The sequence below is a fragment of the Aythya ferina genome (genome assembly GCF_964211825.1).
Source record: "Aythya ferina genome assembly, chromosome: 4".
NCBI lineage: Eukaryota > Metazoa > Chordata > Aves > Anseriformes > Anatidae > Aythya > Aythya ferina.
Genome location: NC_140300.1, coordinates 29652538 through 29671773, shown reverse-complemented (window position 1 = coordinate 29671773; position 19236 = coordinate 29652538). Strand labels below are relative to the sequence as shown.

The 19236-nt window shown below is 40.3% G+C and overlaps 1 protein-coding gene across 4 annotated transcripts; it reads left to right on the top strand.

Moving 5' to 3' along the window:
- The first annotated feature begins 97 nt into the window (after window positions 1-97).
- NPFFR2 (neuropeptide FF receptor 2) lies at window positions 98-16223 on the top strand. Of its 4 annotated transcripts, none has more exons than XM_084518448.1 (5): window positions 148-775; window positions 1358-1448; window positions 12722-13061; window positions 13825-13924; window positions 14527-16223. In XM_084518448.1, the coding sequence occupies exons 3-5, from the start codon at window positions 12734-12736 to the stop codon at window positions 15365-15367; spliced, it is 1269 nt and encodes a 422-aa protein (XP_084374574.1). In that variant the 5' UTR covers window positions 148-775; window positions 1358-1448; window positions 12722-12733; the 3' UTR covers window positions 15368-16223. The 4 variants fall into 4 exon arrangements, 1 of the variants encoding a protein (XP_084374574.1); XR_014692774.1 differs by lacking the exons at window positions 12722-13061; window positions 13825-13924; window positions 14527-16223 and adding exons at window positions 4596-4680; window positions 5805-5892; window positions 6447-7227 and having other exon boundaries at window positions 169-775; XR_014692773.1 differs by lacking the exons at window positions 148-775; window positions 1358-1448; window positions 12722-13061; window positions 13825-13924; window positions 14527-16223 and adding exons at window positions 98-117; window positions 4596-4680; window positions 5805-5892; window positions 6447-7227.
- The last annotated feature ends 3013 nt before the right edge of the window (window positions 16224-19236 follow it).

The following is a 19236-nucleotide window of genomic DNA, read 5'->3' as shown; positions in this document are numbered from 1 at the left end:
CCCTGACGGCCTCACCTGGGGCCGCCGCTGCCCACACACACCTCCCCATTGGTCCCAGTGCTGTATTTAAGCTTTGGCTGAGGGGGTCTGGCTTCTTACTGTAGTAGGGAGTGTGCTGTGAGTGCTCTTCTGCCCTGGTAGCAGGGATGTTGTAGTGCTGTTCTTTTTTTCTGCCTTGGTCTGAGCAATGTTGTTGGGCTGACTTGAGTCCTTGTGCGGGTGCTTTGGGGCTACCCATGGTGGTGGAAGCACTGCTTTTCTTTTTGTCCTTAGATTTAGCCTTCCTTTATTTTTTATTATTTTGCAGACCAGTTTTGGTGTGTTCTGTCTCTGTTAGTTAAGTACATGTTAGTATGTCACTGAATACTTACTTCCTTTCTGATAGCTTATGTAAATAAGGTTGGGACATGTTCATTTCAAAACATGCCTGATAGTTTTTGTCATTGTGATTGATCTCAGAAGTGTTCTACTTTTATTTTGGTAATGAATTTTAGTAGTGATCATTATTTTCCAGATCTCTGGCAAGGCTTCTATTATCCACTTCAGCTGAGTACAGTGTAAAGGGCACCTTTCTATTACCTGTCCCCATAGTGTGGCACTCCAGGAACCCCCTGAAAGTTAACAGCAGAGTAAGGGCCTTTACCCCAAGGCTAAGCCAGAACCCTGGAGGTGGATTTCTTGCTCTATGTGCTAGATCAGAGCACTCCTTGGCCTTCCTGTGACTTACTTTGGACTCCCAAGGAAGAAGGCAGCTGTGGTGGCCCCAGGGAGATAAGTACTGGCACTTTGGCTATGGGGCTCAAGGGCAGTTCAGTTTCCCAGGGAAGGGAATGCAAGAAGTAAAGCTAAAAACTGTAATCCAAAGTCCATGTCCCAACTAGTTTGACCAGGACAGTACAGGTTATTCTTTCCCGCAGTTTCCCACTCTTGATTTAAAAGCTAACCCTGCCTTATCTCAGGAGGGATGTTGGTCTAGATGTTGGAGCTCAGCATGTAGAACAGGAGCCTGTGTGGTGCTGTGCTGAGGAGCGCTCAGTGCATCAGAGATGGCTCAGAGATTGCTGCTGCCCCCTCAGGTGTGATGGCTGGGGGTGGTAGAGTTAGGTCTCTCCTGGGGAGACAATTGTTAGCCCCAGCTCTGCTAAAGGGCTTTCCAAGTGGAAATGATGCCTAAAAAAAAACAGGAGGAGGCTCTATAAAGAAGCACAGCCCTGACGTGCCAAGCAGGCACCCCCACTGCCCCGGGGTAGCGATGGCTGCAGGTGACAGCCCCCTGGCCCCAGGGCTCAGCAGCCTGGCTTTGGGCTGTTCTCTCCAGTCCCTCCTTCTCTCTCTGCCTCCTCCCTGCATCTGCCAGGCACTGCCGGGGCTGTTCCCTCTCTGCTGTGAGGCTGCAGCCTTTCTCCTCGCAGCTCTGCACCGGTGGCTGCTGCAGAGCTTTCCCTGCTGTAAGTGGGGGATCCTGGGCAGGGGGCTGGCTGGGACTCGGGCTGGGATGTTCCCCTCTGCTCAGCTGGGAGCTGAGGTGGAGCTGCCAGTGCTGTGGGAGCAACAGGTCTTGTGTGTGTGTGCAGGGGAACGCTGATGCTGCTGCCTGAGGTGGGGACAGGGCACGGGCTGCGTGGGGCTGCTGGTGGTGCCTGCCTCAGTTGGTGCCAGGGAGGGTGATGCAGCCATCCTGAGCAGTTTGTACTGGTCAGCACTGGGACGCTGGAGTACAGAGCTTGACAGTGGAGATCTGACACCAACAGCTCTGTGCCTCAAAAGGGAGGTGGGGGATGCCCACACCACCCCCAGCAGGGATGGCTGGGCAGGGGGAGCATCTGTGTAGCTGCTGCTGGAAGTGTATACCTACATGTGGCAGCCACTTAATCCTTGTGCACAGCTCTGGGGCTTTATGGAGAAAAGCCTGCTCCCACTAACAGCACCCCTGGGGAAGAAGGTCAGCAGTTAAAGCCATTTGTATAACTGGACCTGTTATTTTCCCTGACCGGCTATATCTGACAGTTTTAAAGGGCTGAAAATATTTCACAGGGCAATTGTCAGTGCTGCTAGCTCACAATTGCTGTGCTGAGTCTAGTCGCTCTCGATGCCAGGAATCAGGTACAATTACTTTGCTGTGAATGAAGTTGCTGCATGCCTGCTATAGTATTTTGGAGCAAGTTTTCTGGTTGTTCTACCTGCACTTGTCCATGCTGCACTGCTGTTAGTGCTACCAGTGTAACTGCATTCAGAGTGAACATCAAGTGTGCAAAAGGATATGGAAAACTCAGTCTTTGGCAGGGGGAGGGAATCTTTTTTTTTTTTTTAACTCTGCCTTTTTACAGGATCAATTTATTCTTTTGTGAAGCAGAAGCAATTGTTATATTTCAGTTTCAGTTATCACTCCTCAGATAAAATTATTTTAAGAGGTAGAGAGGACTCTGTCTGTGAGCTCAAGCTAATTCCGATGGAGTCCTCAGTACAGTTGCAAAACGTAATCAACAGTTTTAGAGCTCAAAGGGGGAGCTCCAATCACCTGCATGATTAACTTGGATTAGGTATATCTGTTGGTGGTTTCTGGTACCTATTTTCACTGAGGCAATTTACTGTGTGGTGTTTGAAGGAATAAATGGATTCAAAGGATTAGAGCAAGTCACTGAATGATTCAGGTGTTTAATCTATCAGTGACTATTCACAGTAACTGATAAGACGTATGTGTTGGTTTGCTAACTGAAAGCCAACTGTTGGCACTGAGAAGGTGTAGGATGACTTCAATTCTTGCCTGTTCTGCAGATTTGTAAATGAACTATGTGTTTGTTGCAGGTAGACTAATTAGACCACCTACATGAGTATTGTATTTAGATAGGTCTTTCAGCTACAGGGAAGAAAGGAATATATTCCCGATACAGGGCTCTGTGTGCTTTCATATCTACCTTATATCATGCAACAGCACATCTATGCAAAAGGAGATTTAAATCAATTACAGCTCTTGCTTGTTTTTTAAAATAAGTACAGATATAATACGGGGCAGGGCACCAAGATGATGTGCTATTTGTATTAGTATTGCTTTTGTTCAGACTGCTGACTGGCAGCTCACATGTTCTTGGGTGGGAATAAAGCAGGTGGAGAAGGATAAGATGCTTCATTCCACTTCTAAAATTCCAGCTAGAAACTAATTTTATGGGAAAGTACATACGTTTTTAAAAAAGTGCCTTTTGCATCTTTTCAAGCTGTGTCTTACAACAAGCCAGGTATGAGCTGATGTAATAAATATGGCTAACTTCTATTGTCCAAGGCTTTTGTTTTATAATAAGCACTATCCTGTTTAGTTTTAAAAGCTTGTATCTTTGGATTCAACACAGCACTTTAGAAAGCTGCCCCAAGCACTATTTTTGAGCTTAAACCTCTTAATTTGTTTGCACAGAGTAAGGGTTTGTGACTTAACACTGCTTTTTACATTGTTTGCTAGAGGAAGAGGAACTTGTCAGCTGTCAATCAGATCCTGAGTTTTTTTTACTACAATGTATCAGCAGAAAAACTCATCAGGAAAAAGTAGTATTGGACATGGACAGCTGAAAAACTTGTAGAACAAATTGCTTTTCATTTCTTAGACTACTGAACTGCGTAGTTAACCTTTTTACTGGCCAAAGGCTTCACTTTGAGTACCATGTCATTGCATGGACCAGTGAAACTTGGCTGCAAGAGAAATCTGCCTTCAATACATCTAGGAAGCACACTGTCAACTGGAGAAAGCTGTATGCTCAGAAATAGGGAAGATTGCTCTGTGCTGGTATGTCAAGCCCCACATCATCAAACACGATGTTTTGGACACAGTTCATAATTTCATAATCAAATGTGAGGCAGAACTAGAACCTCTGTCTTTCAACTGCAACACAGTCACTCTGTTATGAGCTGGGAAATAAGGAATTTGATAGGCTGAAGGAGCAAAGAATAGGCCTCAACCAGCACATAAGATGAGATGATTCAGCCTTGTGCTTACCATTCAGCCCATATGGAAGGTCTGGGGATGTTATAAGTCAGCTGCTGTGCCTGACAGTTGGTTATTTAGGAGGCACATCTCCTGACAGTAGCAACATAGTATTGTAAAAAGCCTAGAGGTGAGTATTCATCTGTTAGTATAGCTTAATTTAAAACACTCACTGTTAAGTGTTCACAGGAGTCTCTTTCCAGTGAAAGAGCTCAGACTGGTTCAGGCTACTTTTACTGGGTTCCGTAGCCAATTTCCCGTCATGGATGGGAAGCTGCTTACACCTCAGGAGGACTTAAAATAGTTTTATTTTATCAAAAGCTTCTCTACCAGTGTGTTTGAGGGACTTATTTCCCTCTTCTAAGTTCAAGTAATGTCTTAACAAAAATGTGGCAAATAGAGCAAGTTGTGAGGGGAATATTCAGGTGGCACCAAGCATGTTATGTTTGACTTGCAGGAGCAGTGGACAGCTCTGATCAGTTCTTCTTAGCTAAGGAGAAGAGATCAATCAGAAAGGCTTGCTACCTGTTGTCACAACACTGTTAACACAACTGCACTTGGTTGCTATGTGTGCACTGGTGATCACAGAGAATGTTGCTCTTGCTATATTAGTCTTTTTCTGCAGCACTTTCTGTTAAGAGCCCCAAAGACCCACTGAATTTAATGAGAATCTCATTACGTCTCTACTAAATGCACGTCTCTGACCAAAGGTAAGGAGTGTGTACACTTCTTGCTTTCTGCAGTCATGATTTGAATTACCTTCATTCCATTCATATAGTAAGTCCAACACCCCTCTTGGTAGTCCTAGATAACAGCTGGGGGTGGTGGGAACTCCTCTGAAGGGGTCATCTCTTGAGTGAGAGAGGTGTTTGTACTAAGCACCAGGTAAACTGCAGGAACTTACAAAGGTCTATTTTTAAAATCCTTGTTTTCTGTATAACACTGCATCAAGAGGATGAGAATGCTATCATGGCATAACAGAAAACACACCAAGTGTGTGCTTTAACTTGGCCTCAATACAAACTGATAGCTTTCAATTAGTTATTTTGCATCTCTTAGGCATATTCTCTCCCATATGTGCTAGGCTTCTGACTCCCTAGCTATCAATGTAGGGCTTGGGCATAAGTCGTGTTTATCCTAAGCAAGCTATGTCCTGTACTGAATGGGTTATGTGGCTTCCCTGCAGTTTACTTAATGAGTGCTTACCTGATTTTTTTTTTTTCTCCTGTGCTGCTGACAGTAGTGGTAGTGTCATCCTTTTTTCTCATCCTGCTGATAGTGGAGAGGACTAAGGGTAAAAAGACTCCTTAGTTGCAAAGAGGCTGCAAATAAATTCAAGACTGAGACTGGGGATATGAGTGGTCTTAAGGGAACAGTTGAGAAAATGACAAAAGTCATTTCCAAGTATAAGGGAGCTAATATATCTCAGGACTTGCTAGACTTCTTAATAAAGTGGCTGGATAAATGTGCCTACACGAGGGAAATCTTTCTTTAATCTTGTTTTGGGGAACAGTTGGCTGAGGTTTTAGTTCAAATGTAAAACAGCCTGTGAGACATCAAGAGGAAACACTACAAACTCCGAACCTTAAAGGCTGACTAAGCATTAAGCAACAGAGATATGAGAAGCAATAGTTAAACTTAGCTCAACTAAACTCTACCATACGTGAATTGATGGACAAGTAATGTACAGCCATCAAATATAACATGTACACAGAAAATACTTTCTCTGTGTGCCTTTGCTATCAAAGCATTAAGTGATCAGATTTTACTGTGTAACCAAGAACCATATCAGCTAACACAAAAGCCCTGTCACCATATCTGTGTTTATCCTAAGAGTCCCTGTTATCTCCTGTGTGGCATGGCATGCAGCTTCATGATGGATAAAAAAGCCAAACAAGTTAACTGACCAGCTTTTATCCCAGGTTTGACCTGTACTCTAACTGGGAACTTCACATCTGGAATCTTTCTGGGCAAAGTGGTGGAAGTCACAAGTAAAGGGAATTTTTTAAAGGGAATGCACATGGGTGCCTTAGGTCACCTTATAGCAAAAGGCAGAAAATGGTTGGTTAGAGCAAGGCTTTCCTATGGCAGATTTTCAGCATTCATATTCTTCATTTAGTGTGACAATGAAAAAGTAATTTTATTTAAGCTGTGCAGTATTTGAATGCTAGAAACTTGAAAAAGTGAAAATTTGATGTGCTCAAGACACACAACAAACTTGCTGTGAATGCCTCACCTGCTATACCATCCTTTTGATTTGCATTTGAATTTGGGTTTTCGGCAAAGGGTTTTATAATCCTTGCCTAAGTGGATGAGTAATTGGCAATTAAGTTTTGTCTATTACGGCACTCCTACTGGTAGCATTGCTCTTTGTAATTAGGACAAGAAAAAGTAAGATGAAAAACAACACTAAGGAAAAAAAAAACAGCAAACCCAATAAATCTTTGACAAAATATTTCCTTTGGTCCCAACTCAGATTTCCCAGATGACTGTTAGGAGAAGACAGACAGTTCAAGCCCATTCATTAGAGCTCTGCATGCAATCTCAAGCTTGATATGTCTCCCAGGAATTGTCCACTTATGCAACGAGAAACAAATTTCTCATTTGGAAGTATATGGCAGTAAGATTCAATTAATTTTCTGTAACTTGGTGGTTTTAGTCTTCTCTATCACAGCTTTTTTCTTAGCTGAAAGCCTGCCCTTTCCTTGTGACATACTCAGTATGTAATTTGAGATAAAATCATATGTATTTTGTACAAATGACCGTGAAATTAAGATGTATGAAAAAGTTAAGGGAATGTTAACTTCCAGAGGACTCTATTTGGAATTGCATGTACAAACTCTAAGGGTATTTATGAATTAAGACTAAGGTATTTATGAATTAGTACAGACTAAGCGTTTCTGCTTGTAGAGGAAAATGACATTAAGTGCAATATCAAGTTAAAACATACTTTGTAACAAGTTCCAAGAAAATAATTGTACTCTGTAATGAAATCTTTTCTTGATAAAGACACTTGTGCCATTTAACTTGGCAAATCCAGATGCTCTGTTTTATCGGGAACAGTTTCTGCGCTTTGCCCGTTGCATGCTGGAACTTGGTCAGTTGTTGAGGACTTCTTCCTTTCGAAAGAGAAGGGAAAGACGAGTCGTGCTTACAATGTATTGCAGATTCATGCCCTTCACATCCAACCTTTTTGAAATGTAAGATGCTATGAAGTGCTTCTGAAGCCATTAATAAAATGAAACGATGTGGTGATATCCCTTTGTAAATATTTTTCTTTAGATGAAATGGCCCTATAACTTCCACTGTTTCACTCTGTTGTACTTTTGAGCCCCTCGATCTTTTATGTAGCTTTCTTCCAGACTTCCTCCACTTGGTCCAAGTCTGCATTGAATTAAATTGACCAAATCTACATGCAACAGATCAAGTGAGCCATAGGTAATCAACAACACCAAAGGAATCCTGTGTTTAGTCACCTATTGTCACACTTATGCTCTATAGAGTACTTGTTTTACAGTATCATGCTGCTACTGCCTGACTTTCAGCTAGTAACTTCCTACAAACCATAGATCCTTGTACCTAGTATTGACATGCAACTGGTTGTTCACTTTTTTTTTTTCCTTCACTGAATACTGCTCTGTAAGTTACCCTTGTTGAACAGCTTTTTGAACTTAGGCTTTTTTCCATACGAAATGGTAACATGCAGCCAAAGTGACTGGTTGGCGATTAGACCTTGTTCCTTGCTATTGCCTTGATAGGTGTCTTTCCCCCTACTCCAAACATCTTTTGTCATAAAGGCAAAGATTTTATGACCATTTGCCATTCTCACTACTAATAATGTCCATAATTGGCCTTCTCATGTTTTTTATAGGCAAGAACAGTTTGGACTTCTGTCAGTAACACTTCTGATCCACTGAGGTATAGGATAATCTGTGCACTAGTCTTACCTTTGTTTTCAATGTGTTTATAGAATGAGGTGCTTTTTTTTTGCTTTTTTTTTTTTTTTTTTTTGGCCATCCCACAGTGTCTGTATTTTGAAAGGACTTTCTCATTTTTCAGCAGAACAGAGATGCTCTCATTTTCCAGGAAAAAGGTCTCCAGGAAATTTCTGCAGTTAACCCATCACTAAGTGTATAGCTCTGGACAAAGACACAACACTTTTTTTTTAGCACTTACCGCAGTACATTTTCTTTTTCCATAATGTCTGTCTTTAAGTTCTTCAGTGTTTCCTTATCATTTTTTCCTCTTCTAAGCCCTCAGAGGATTCTGTGATGAGATTTCACACATGCACAAATTAGGATAACAGAAACAAATGGTTGTACACAGAAGTGAAACAGTATTGGCTGGCTCCCATGGTTGCCAGAATTCTTGTGTGGTCAACATAAAAGTAATTACACTGACTTCCTAATTACCTTGAATTGTTATTGTTACACAGGAAAATTAATTTTCCATATTTGATGGCATAAGACTCTCCTGGTTGCACAGACTTAATCCTGCATATTTGTCTATGGACGTTATTGACATTTCACTAGTGTTATCACTCTAGCATGTTTTAAAAACAATGCGTGGGCAGTTTTTCAATAGTTGAGGCTCTTGCTTTATTTTTTTGCAGATTTTCCTCTGGCGTATTAAATAAAGTACTGAGGCCGTGCCCTTATCAAATTACCATGTGGAAGCAAATTGCTTTTATTTATCATCATATGATATTTATGCATTACATTACTTTTTCCCTTTTCTTAGATGACTTGTGCTGCTATCTTCTGTACCTCGCTCAATTATTTATCACTGTCTGTTTAGCTTGTTAAAACACAATGCACTACCTTCATTTCTTCTTTCAGCCAATCCTATCCCCCTCAGCTTGAATATAATAAAAATTTGTGTATTTTGCCATCTCCTGTAAGACACAGTATTTGTATGGAAAGTTCATTGTATTTGGTACAGCTTCAGTGGTACAAAGTTTCATTTGTGTAATCAGTCTCTGTAAGACAAATAGGCACAACTCCAATTGTGCCTTGAGGTTGTTTGCAATTTCTCGTTCACCAGTTACAAACAAAAACTATTCCAGAGTTCCTTACTGAAAAGATTGAAAGTGGTTGCTTTATAAACACATTGTCAAAAAGAGACCAAATCCATGAAAAGCATCCAAAGAATAATTAATATGTAAAGTATTCTAAAATTATGCTTTTAATATGAAAAGGGATAATTTCAGTTGTGTTAATGAACGGAATTCAATTGAATTCATTAAAATCCTGCCACTGCATAGGAATGACCCTCAAGGTTTTGCATTCCCAAGACCAAAGAACCTCAGAGAAAACAACAAAATAAAGAAGCCAAACACACATCTATTTTTGTTAGATGGGAATTGACAAGGGGCCTGACTGTTTCCAAACTTTTGGTTGAGATTGGATAGCTACTGTTTGCCAAACCCAAAAGCTGTGTGTGACACCTACTAGTCTCGTGCTTGCTCCGTGTAGAGTAGAACTCCCATTTTCTCACACTTTTGTATTTACTATGTGAAACGGAGCAATTAGTCTACAGGACCTTCATCTGTTGCTTTGTTTGCTCCAAACAAATACCAAGTGTCAGATTATGGCACCGTCTGCTCCGTAACTATTACACCTCCACTGTTAAACCAAACTCTTACTTATTCTCAGCAATAGACATTGGATAACAGTGGCTGAACCCAAGAACCCTTGCATTTTTAACTTGATTAATACCGTTGATGGCAGCCTTATAAATGACTTAGAGCTACAGGCCAAATGCTGGCATTTTAGATTGCCGGTACGTGTTTGGGCCTCACCCAGAATAGCCATGCCAAGCAGAAAGGTCACTCCACTGCCTTTCCTGGTGAAGGAAGCACATATTATAACCACTGCCTCTCATCCAGACTGTCATCTCCATCATCTCCCTGGGTACGGAGAGCTTGGCCTCCTGCACTTTACTACCCTAAGAAGCTGTCTGGGGTAGAGGAGCAAAGTGAGCAACAATAAATCTATTTCTTGTCGGGAGCCAAAAGGGAGCACAAGAGATGCTGAGCTTTAAATGGGATTTCAGTGACATAGCATCTCCTGAGATTTATAAAGCACAGCTCCAAATCTGTGACTAAATGAATGGTGTAAGCTATTGCCTAATGTTTATTTTTGAATTCTGCTCTCACTGTTCATCTTGGGCATGTTTGTATGCAAATTCATTAGTAACTGCTTTCTTAAGTGAATAATAAAATTGACATTAATAAACCTTCTACAGTAGCTGACTCTGATCTCTGGCTAGTTAAAACATCAGGTACGTTAAATATTTGAATAAAAATATTTTCATTTGTTTTGAAACTATTTTGAAATTAAAAAAAAAAAATCAAAAATACAGTCTTTCTGCATAAGAGCAGCCGAAGAGAACACACAACTAGTATGACTAGTTTCTATATACTGATTTGTTAAAATATATAAAGAATATATAAAAATACAGACCCACTGTAAGCATTGTATTGTTACTGACTTCTAAAAAGACAGAAGATACGATAAAATTGTTGTGTTTTTTTGTTTTGTTTTGGTTTTTTTTTTGTTTTTTTTTCCCCACTACTCTGTTTGTTCCAAACATGGGGCATACCAGAATAAATATTTTTTTTTCACTGCATTTGCTACTGGAAGTAAAGCACTTACAGAGGTTTTGATGTGGCTGAATTTCATTGACAAGCAAAATATATATTTAAAAAAAAACAACAACACACACACAAAAACTGCAATACTGTCCTGGCAAACAGATGTGAATAAATATACCAGGGAAAAACAGGCAGAGACGGAATCTTAATTAGAAAGTCTTTAAGTAAAACCCAGCAAGAAGAATGAAGAAAAATATCCCATCTTTTTGGCAACATTACCTAACACTCATTTTCTTTTTCTGGGGAGAGGGCTGCTCTACTAGAAATGACAGCAGAATATTACCTTCTTTTGTTACTCCATAAATACTGGAAAACCACCTTCAGCGTTTGGAATCTGGGGAGGCAGCTGAAACCATAGTTGCACAAAAAAGGGCCAGCTCTGAATTTTCTTTCATAAGAAAAGAGATAAAGTCAGCACTTTGCTTCCCTTATGTACAACCTCATCAGGATTTGGATCCTTGTGCCTCAATTTAAATGCCATTTATACTGAAGACTTTGGGAAGTGTTCTGAACTTACCTGCTCCCACACATTAATTTGGTGCCTTTTGCCAGGAGTTAGTTTTGCTATTCTTTTAAGTCAGGGACAGTTCCTTCCTTCTGCCCCTTTAGGTATCTATATAAATACACCTATTTAAGAAACGTAACCCCAGAACCCATTTTAATTAAGTGCCATCCAAAAGCCATCAGCAGATGGAAACGTGATCATTTTCCCTGCTCCCTTTACCTAAGTTTCAAAGTCTCCATCTGGCAGATAAAATAAATATGGAAAAATATATTCAAATGCTTCTTGCAAGTTATGTTACCTGGTGACAACTGTAAACATCAAGAAGCCAGTGCTGACTTGTTACTGGAGGCTGATACAATTTCTATGCCATATATATAATAAACACATTAAAAGTTTGCCATGGTTAAGACTTGATTTAGAATTTTTGTGCAGTGTCATGTAGAGCTATAGGTTTTACAGGCAAGAAAATAGTTTGTAGCCTACAAAGTTAAGTTCAGTGAGTTATGTTTGGAAGTTAGTAAGTTCAAGGCACACAAATTCTGTATCTGATAAAGTGATTCTTGCACCAATACCAAGCGGTCTTGTACCCCTTATCTTTGAACCATCCCACCAGTAAAAACATTGCTACTACAACACAAAAGATATAGATACTTATGGCTTGAAACAGAGAAGATACCAATTTCAAGAGAGTTCAGACCTCAAAATAAGTGTCTCCAAGAAAAAGCCTGTAGATTTTGCCAACTGCAATGTAATACTCGAATCTAATAAGATATTTTCTTTACAGAGTGAATACCTAATGTGGGAAAAGTATTACCCAGGCTTTTTAATGATTAAACCACAACATGAAGAGATAATGAATTCCCCCAAATCATACAAATTCAGCAACAGAGCTAGAAAACAGATCTTATGCTTCAGTACATTTTAAGCACTGTAGTATTCTGTGTTTCCCAACTTTTCTCCTGATCTACATAGATTGTAAGCAGGAAAGCAAAATCACTTGTGGCCTAATATCAGTTGTACACATAAACATCTTCTTTTCAGTTAAATGGGATTGGGTTTGGATACATTCAGGCAGAAAGTTGGTGCCTTCTGAAAGCTTTAATTTAATTACTGTTCTTAATGGCTCAGCAGCCTCACTGTCCCCTAAGCATTAGATTACTCAAGCTGTTGAATAAATGGATTTCTCAAGAATTCTGATTTTTTTTTCTCCTTAAAATAAACTGCTTAGGTTGTTTCTTTGTTTACTTGACACATCACAATAGGCTTGTTTACATCCTGTCTGGCTTTCTTCTTCTTTGTGAAGGGAAGGACTTCATTTATGGAGATTGCAGAAAGAAAAAAAAAAAAAAAACAAAAACAAAACTTTAGTAGTCTTACTGTTCATTTTTATATGCCTGCATTGTAAAAATCAAACTAATAGTATCTGGGGAAGATGGGGATGCAGAACGTGGACCATTAAAGTAAGGTGCAGAGAGATGAGTATACATACAGCTTTGCATGAATTTCAGCACACTGCATTTCCAAAGTAGTCACATTTCCTCAAATCCATTTCAAACATACTATAATGACCTTTTAAAAAATATCTTTCTAGGAACATTACAACATGAGTAAGAAAATGGACTTAAATTCTTCATTTGATTGGCCTCACCTGCTGAGTTATAATGGGACATACAAGTACCTCTACTTTGAAGGCAACGTCTCCTACGTGGACTTCTACCTTCATCAGCCTTCAGTGGCAGCTGTCTTCATCATCTCATACCTCTTAATCTTCCTGCTTTGTATGGTTGGCAACGGAGTGGTTTGCTATATTGTTCTGCGGAGTAAACACATGCGTACAGTCACAAATCTTTTCATCTTAAACCTGGCTGTCAGTGATTTACTAGTGGGAATCTTCTGTATGCCCACCACCCTCCTGGACAACATCATTGCAGGTATGCCAGTTCACACCATATAGCAAAAAGGGCTTGAGGGGTATTTGCCTTAATTTCTGAGTCCTCCCTGAGGAACCCAAGTGTTAAGTGCATGTGACAGTGACCAATACAAATTGCTCTTTTATTCTGTCCCTGGCATTCAGAATAGAAACCCCAGTGAGAAAGCTAGGGGGAAATGTGAAGCCTTCATTTTGCAGGTTGGGCTCAAGGGGTTCACTATGCAATGTGTTTAGTGACAAAGCACGAAGCTCACCTTAAACTGAGAAATCAGTAGCCCCACTTGCATGCTACCATTTCTGAGGGAGTTCCATAGGCATTTCAAGTTAGGGGATGGAACAGGTGAGGAAGACAAACTTCTAACACACCTTCTGACTGGGGCTGTCCTTGCTGATTTCCACAACCAGGATCTTTAGCAATGGATTATCCCACAACTAGGTTATATGTTAGGAAGACTCAGTGGATGCAATGAGCCACATGAAGAGAGCAATCAACTGTAGTGGTCAAGCCCCTTTCTTATCTTGACATCCTGTTTTAATGTGATGTTGAAAAGCAACATATTGTTTTGCTGCTTTTTGGGACATCAGAAACTTACCTAGGCATCTGGCAAAGCATTTTTTTACATAACTTTTGACTCACTAACTCCTACTATGTCCTGCCAAAGCAAAATAAATATATTATTTCTGGGGCAAAAATTTCCTTTTATGCATATAAGAAAAGTGCTGCAATGAAATGGAGGCAATTTCAATAGCCTGTTTCCTTCCAGGATGGCCATTTGGGAGCATGGTTTGCAAGATGAGTGGGATGGTCCAAGGAATCTCTGTCTCTGCCTCTGTCTTCACTCTGGTTGCAATTGCTGTAGACAGGTAAGATGATGCAGAAATGGCAAACTGTCACTTCCATCTTCCTCAGGCCACACGATCATACTGAGGTGGATTCATTAATTCATGCAACCCTGCAATAGATTAAATTGGTTTAGCTCCTAAATCTAGAAAAGAAAAGTAAAAAAAATAAATAAAAAAGTGTGCCAAAGTCTAAAGAGCAGTCACAGCAATTTGTTCCTCAACAGGTATCTCTTAAAAATGGTACGCCTGGGCTATACCTGGCTGCCTAGAGTTGGTTAGCTCCACAGCTACTAAGCTAATAGAAAAGATAACAGAAGCACTGGTACCTGCTGCCACAGTTACCTGAAGCAGCAGCAGCAGGCTGATAAGGAGACAGATCATAGCAAAGAAATTTTAACAATAAATTTGACTTTTTTTTTTTTTAGATTGTTTTTCTCAACAAAATACTTAAATGGAACAATTAAATGCAACTCCACTGGTTTATGCAGGATGATTCCACCCATACTTCTAAAAAAAAAAAAAAAAAAAAAAAAAAAAGTGATTTTAAACAATTTATTTGCCTGTTTAATTAAGCTTTCTCTAAACATCTTCTCCATATATGCCCCTGGGTGTCTTTGCTGCAGGTTTCGATGCATTGTTTATCCATTTAAACAGAAGCTGACCATCTCAACTGCAATCATTATTATAACAGTCATCTGGATTCTGGCCATCACAATCATGTGTCCTTCTGCAGTCATGTTGCAGGTACAAGAAGAGAAGCATTTCAGGGTGATCCTTGGCTATGGCAATGAAACCCGCCCTGTATATTGGTGCCGGGAGAACTGGCCTAATGCAGGAATGAGAAAGATCTATACAACGGTTCTGTTTGCCAACATCTATCTTGCTCCCCTGTTGCTCATTGTTATCATGTATGCTAGGATAGGCATTGCTCTCTTTAACACAGCAATGCCCACAGTGGGAAAGCACAGCCAGGAGCAGCGACACAGCGTGTCTAAGAAGAAACAAAAAGTCATCAAAATGCTCATTATCGTAGCTTTGCTTTTCACCCTGTCTTGGCTTCCCCTGTGGACTCTGATGATGCTCTCAGACTACGCCAACCTGTCAGATGTCCAGTTGCAGATCATCAACATTTATATCTATCCTTTTGCTCACTGGCTGGCCTTTTTCAACAGCAGCATCAACCCCATCATCTATGGTTTCTTTAATGAAAACTTTCGCAGAGGCTTTCAGGCAGCCTTTAAATTTCAGCTCTGCTCTAGGAAGATCATTCACAGGGACATCTATTCCCAGCGAGGCCAAAGCAATGCCATTTTGCCAGCTGCCACCTACCAGACACCCCAGGATCAAGATTGTCAACATGCTAAAGTGGAGGGGAAGCCAGTTCGGAAAGGAAATTGGATGAATAACCAGCAAGATTTGATGATGGAGGATCTCGAAGAGCCCTGCAATGATGAGATTAAGTGAAACATGCTATGAACTCTCTAAAAGACTCGTGCCTAGCAGAATTTCTTTACTGGGATGTGAAATTCCTGTTTTGTAAGGGATTTCTAACAAAATAAAAAATGTCAAGGTGTTTCTGTTTGGAAAAAGATAAGCAACTTGCATACTACCTGAACTTTAATACAAGAAGAAAGCAAAATTCAGCCTTCTTTGTCAACAGCTTAAGCCAGGGACAACCCCCCTGCAGTGAGTGATGACTCACCGCTCTTGAACTGAGCTGCAGCAAAGACCTGATTAAAATGGGATTACCTTCCCTTTATTGCAAAGTAAGGGAAAAAGAGAACTATGTAATTATGTACCCTGACACAATTATACCACCAATACCCAGTACCCTGACACAATTATACCACACTCACCAATGGAGAGGAGAACATTCCTTCATTTGCTTCTATGAATTTCTCAGAGTGGCCAAAACGGAGTTGTTTGAACAATATTTATGGTAACATTTCAGCTTGTAAGGCTAGTTGTTACTAATGTCTACAACTTTCTTCTGATATCAGACAACAAAAATATCACTGCTAGTGTAGCATCCAGCTAGACCATGGAGCTGGATAGCGGTGGGGATCATGAGACTTGGCAGGGCCCTGAGCACATGCCCCTTCCTTGGGTTTTGACTGCTGGGGCTCAGGACAGCTCCAAGCCATGCAGCCAAAGGCATCCCCCTTCCTAATGGTGACCCTGAAGAAAGGCTCTCAGACGGATGTGGGGACACCACAGCCAACACCAGGAGCTGCTCTGACACTGCCAGTGTTCATCCTTCACTGAAACCATGGCACTCACTGCATCGCAGCACTGCCTGGGCCTAGCATGGGCCCGAGCAGTCCAGGCACTAACCCCAACCTGCAGACTGACTTCCCAGCCTGATCTCAGACCTGCCTCATTACCATAAACTTCTCTGATGACATGGACTCTCAGCCAAACCTGGCTTCACATCCAGCTCCCTGACTGGGGGCAGTGGGAAAGGCCCTGGCTGGTAAGAAGCCTGCCCTGCCAGCCCCACAACACCCCTCAGCCTCTGTGGGGAGCACCTGGTCCTCGCGGCACCCAGACCAAACTATTCCCTTAGAATATATTTATTTACTGTTGCATTAAGAAATATGTTTATCTGTAGGCCAAAACACCTCCTAATGAAATGTATAAAAAAAGTCCTCCACTAAAAGCCAAACTAATCCAATAAATCCACTTACTGATTTACTGTACTCTGTTTCTGTTTAGCAATGGACTCTTGGTACTATGCTTTTAGGTGCTTCGGTGAAGCATAAGCCTGTTTCTAGAACTTGTCAATTTGTTATTCCATTACACTTAGTAACTCAAATATTGGAGATACAGTCTGAAATTTTGAACCTAGCTTACCTGTTCCTAGGTCTTCATGTGGTTGTACTCATATTACTTCCACTTGGACTTTCTGAACACCAACCAGTCCCTTCCAAATGGCAAAAGCATCTTCAGTCACATTCTCTTCACTCACTTTTCTGGTTCCTTCCTTCTTGTTAATTCTGTGATATTAATTGTTGTTGCAGCTTGGGAAATAAATAGGAGTGAAAATTTGAGAAATAAATGATGAAAAATGGCATTTGTGTTATGTTTTTTATGGTTATCTCAATTTGGTTTTGTTTATCATTTGGGGGGTATAAATCATACTTAATAGTAGCAGGAGAGAAAATGGTGTTAGGGCCTCTTCAGTCTGACAGAGCTTGACACATACAAAAGGAACCCCAGAAGCATCTCAGTGAGGCTCCTGAAATCGAGGAGGCATGCAGGTTAGGGGAAGGATCAGCCTTCGCAGATCTGCCACAAGATTAGATCATCACCGTGTGTTAGCCTTTGAGGATTTCTGGGTACCAATTACCAAGTAAGGTCATTTCCTAGTGCTTAGGAGGCATCCTTGTTCATCTAACTGCAGTCCTTCAAGTAAACTGGAGTACCTTTCCAATCCTGACAGATTTACAGAGTCAAGGAAAACTGACAACTTCTCAAGGTGTGCTGCCACAAACTTTGTACCTTTTTGAGCTACCATAAAATAAGGAAAATATCCAAGAAGTAATGTGTGAAAAAGCCACAGCAAGAACTCTGATTTTGCAGTTTTTTGTTTACAATGCGTTATAGCTAGGCTGGCGTTTTCAAAGGATCTAATAAAATATGGATGCCTTGCCCTGCTGTGCTCTGTTGAAAACCCTATTACAAAGGGTTTATGGAATCCTAGGTATTCCACAGCTCCTGCATCTCTTCCATCCAGTCCTTTTTCCTTCACTTGTACATTAAGAAAATGAGACCCATTTTACCTGTCCAAGTTTGGCTTGTCTGGATTCCTGAAGTTTATAGCTATGTCTCCCCATTCTTATGCAAAAAGCTAAACCATATACGGCTCTATCTGGACTGTCATTTGCTTATGGCACAGCTCATATATATGCGATTCAAATGCAGAGATTTCTGGTGAAAAATATCCAGGGTCTGATAATATAATCTGTTCTGCTTTTGGGTTCTAGATCTGAACAACTACCAAATCTCTGAAAGATAGATTGTTTCACCGCAACAAGAAATACAATTTGAATCATGTATTTTGTCATGTAAAACTGTGCTCTTTAAAAATCAAATTAAATGGATAAACCCTGTTGGCTGCTTCATGACATGCAGGTCATGTCATGTGTTGGTTGTAGAGTGACATTTAATATGCTAATAATTGAGACAATTTCTTTTTGCAGTATTTTTTTTCTTTCCCCAAAAGCTTTTGCCAAAGATGTTTTCTGATTAAAGCTAAGGATCAAATGACTTCCAGAGGTCCCTTCTAACCTGTATCTTCCTGTGCTTCTGAATGATTCATCAAACTGTTGAGAATATATTTATATATATGTATGCTTGCATTCATCCCAGTTCAGCAAAGCACTGAAAAACGTGCTCAAGATAAATGCCAGGAAGGCATAAAAATGTCCCCAAGTGTTTGTCTGGTTCAAGGTGGTGATTCTCAAGACAGCCTTAGCATTTCACTTTTATGCAAGGATGCTGAAGTATAATCCATTTAATGGTTTGCCTTCCCTAGACACTCACCTGTGCTAAAAGCAGAAGTTAAGCTTTAAAGACTTATAGTCTTTAAAGTTTTTTATAAACTATAAAGTTTACTTTTTTAAATCTGAATTTCAGAATGTTCTCTGAATGCTGCAACAAAAACATTCCACTGACACTGAACTATGCATAACATAAAATGCAAAATGGTGAAAGAAAAAATGTATTTTTAAAAGCAACATTTCATTCTGCAAACAGTTCCTTATGAAGTAATTAGCCTGTGGGGGAGGAACTGAAAGGATATAGAGAAAAGGCAGAGAAATTTGTACAAGCTGACAGGATTTCATGAGGTATTCCAATTTTGCTAGGAGTACACTTCATAGTTGAAAATACAGCCATCAACATTTTCCCCATTTCCTCTAATTAAAATGCATAATTGTAATCCAATGTCACTGAAGAGATCTCATCCTCCAGATTCCTGATGATTCTTGCCACGATTAGATAATTATTTCATTTACTGTTTTTTCCTCTCTTTCTTTTTTGTTGTTGTGATTCCAGTAGCAATAGTGAGAAGTCCACCTATTTGGTTATGTGATTCAAAACCATACAACCATTTAGACATCAAGGTACCTTCAATTGGAAGCTGAGAGTTTAACCATAAAAATCCAAGGCTTACCATTCTGAGTTGTATTCAAGAGATGCTCTTATTTCCTCTCATTTTGTGAACACAGGAAAGCCCACATTAGCACCTATTTAGGACTGGTTTAGAATCTGACCTACCTTAACCCTCTCCAAGTCTTTTTTATATCTGTTCAAGGCAAGAGGTGTTCTAA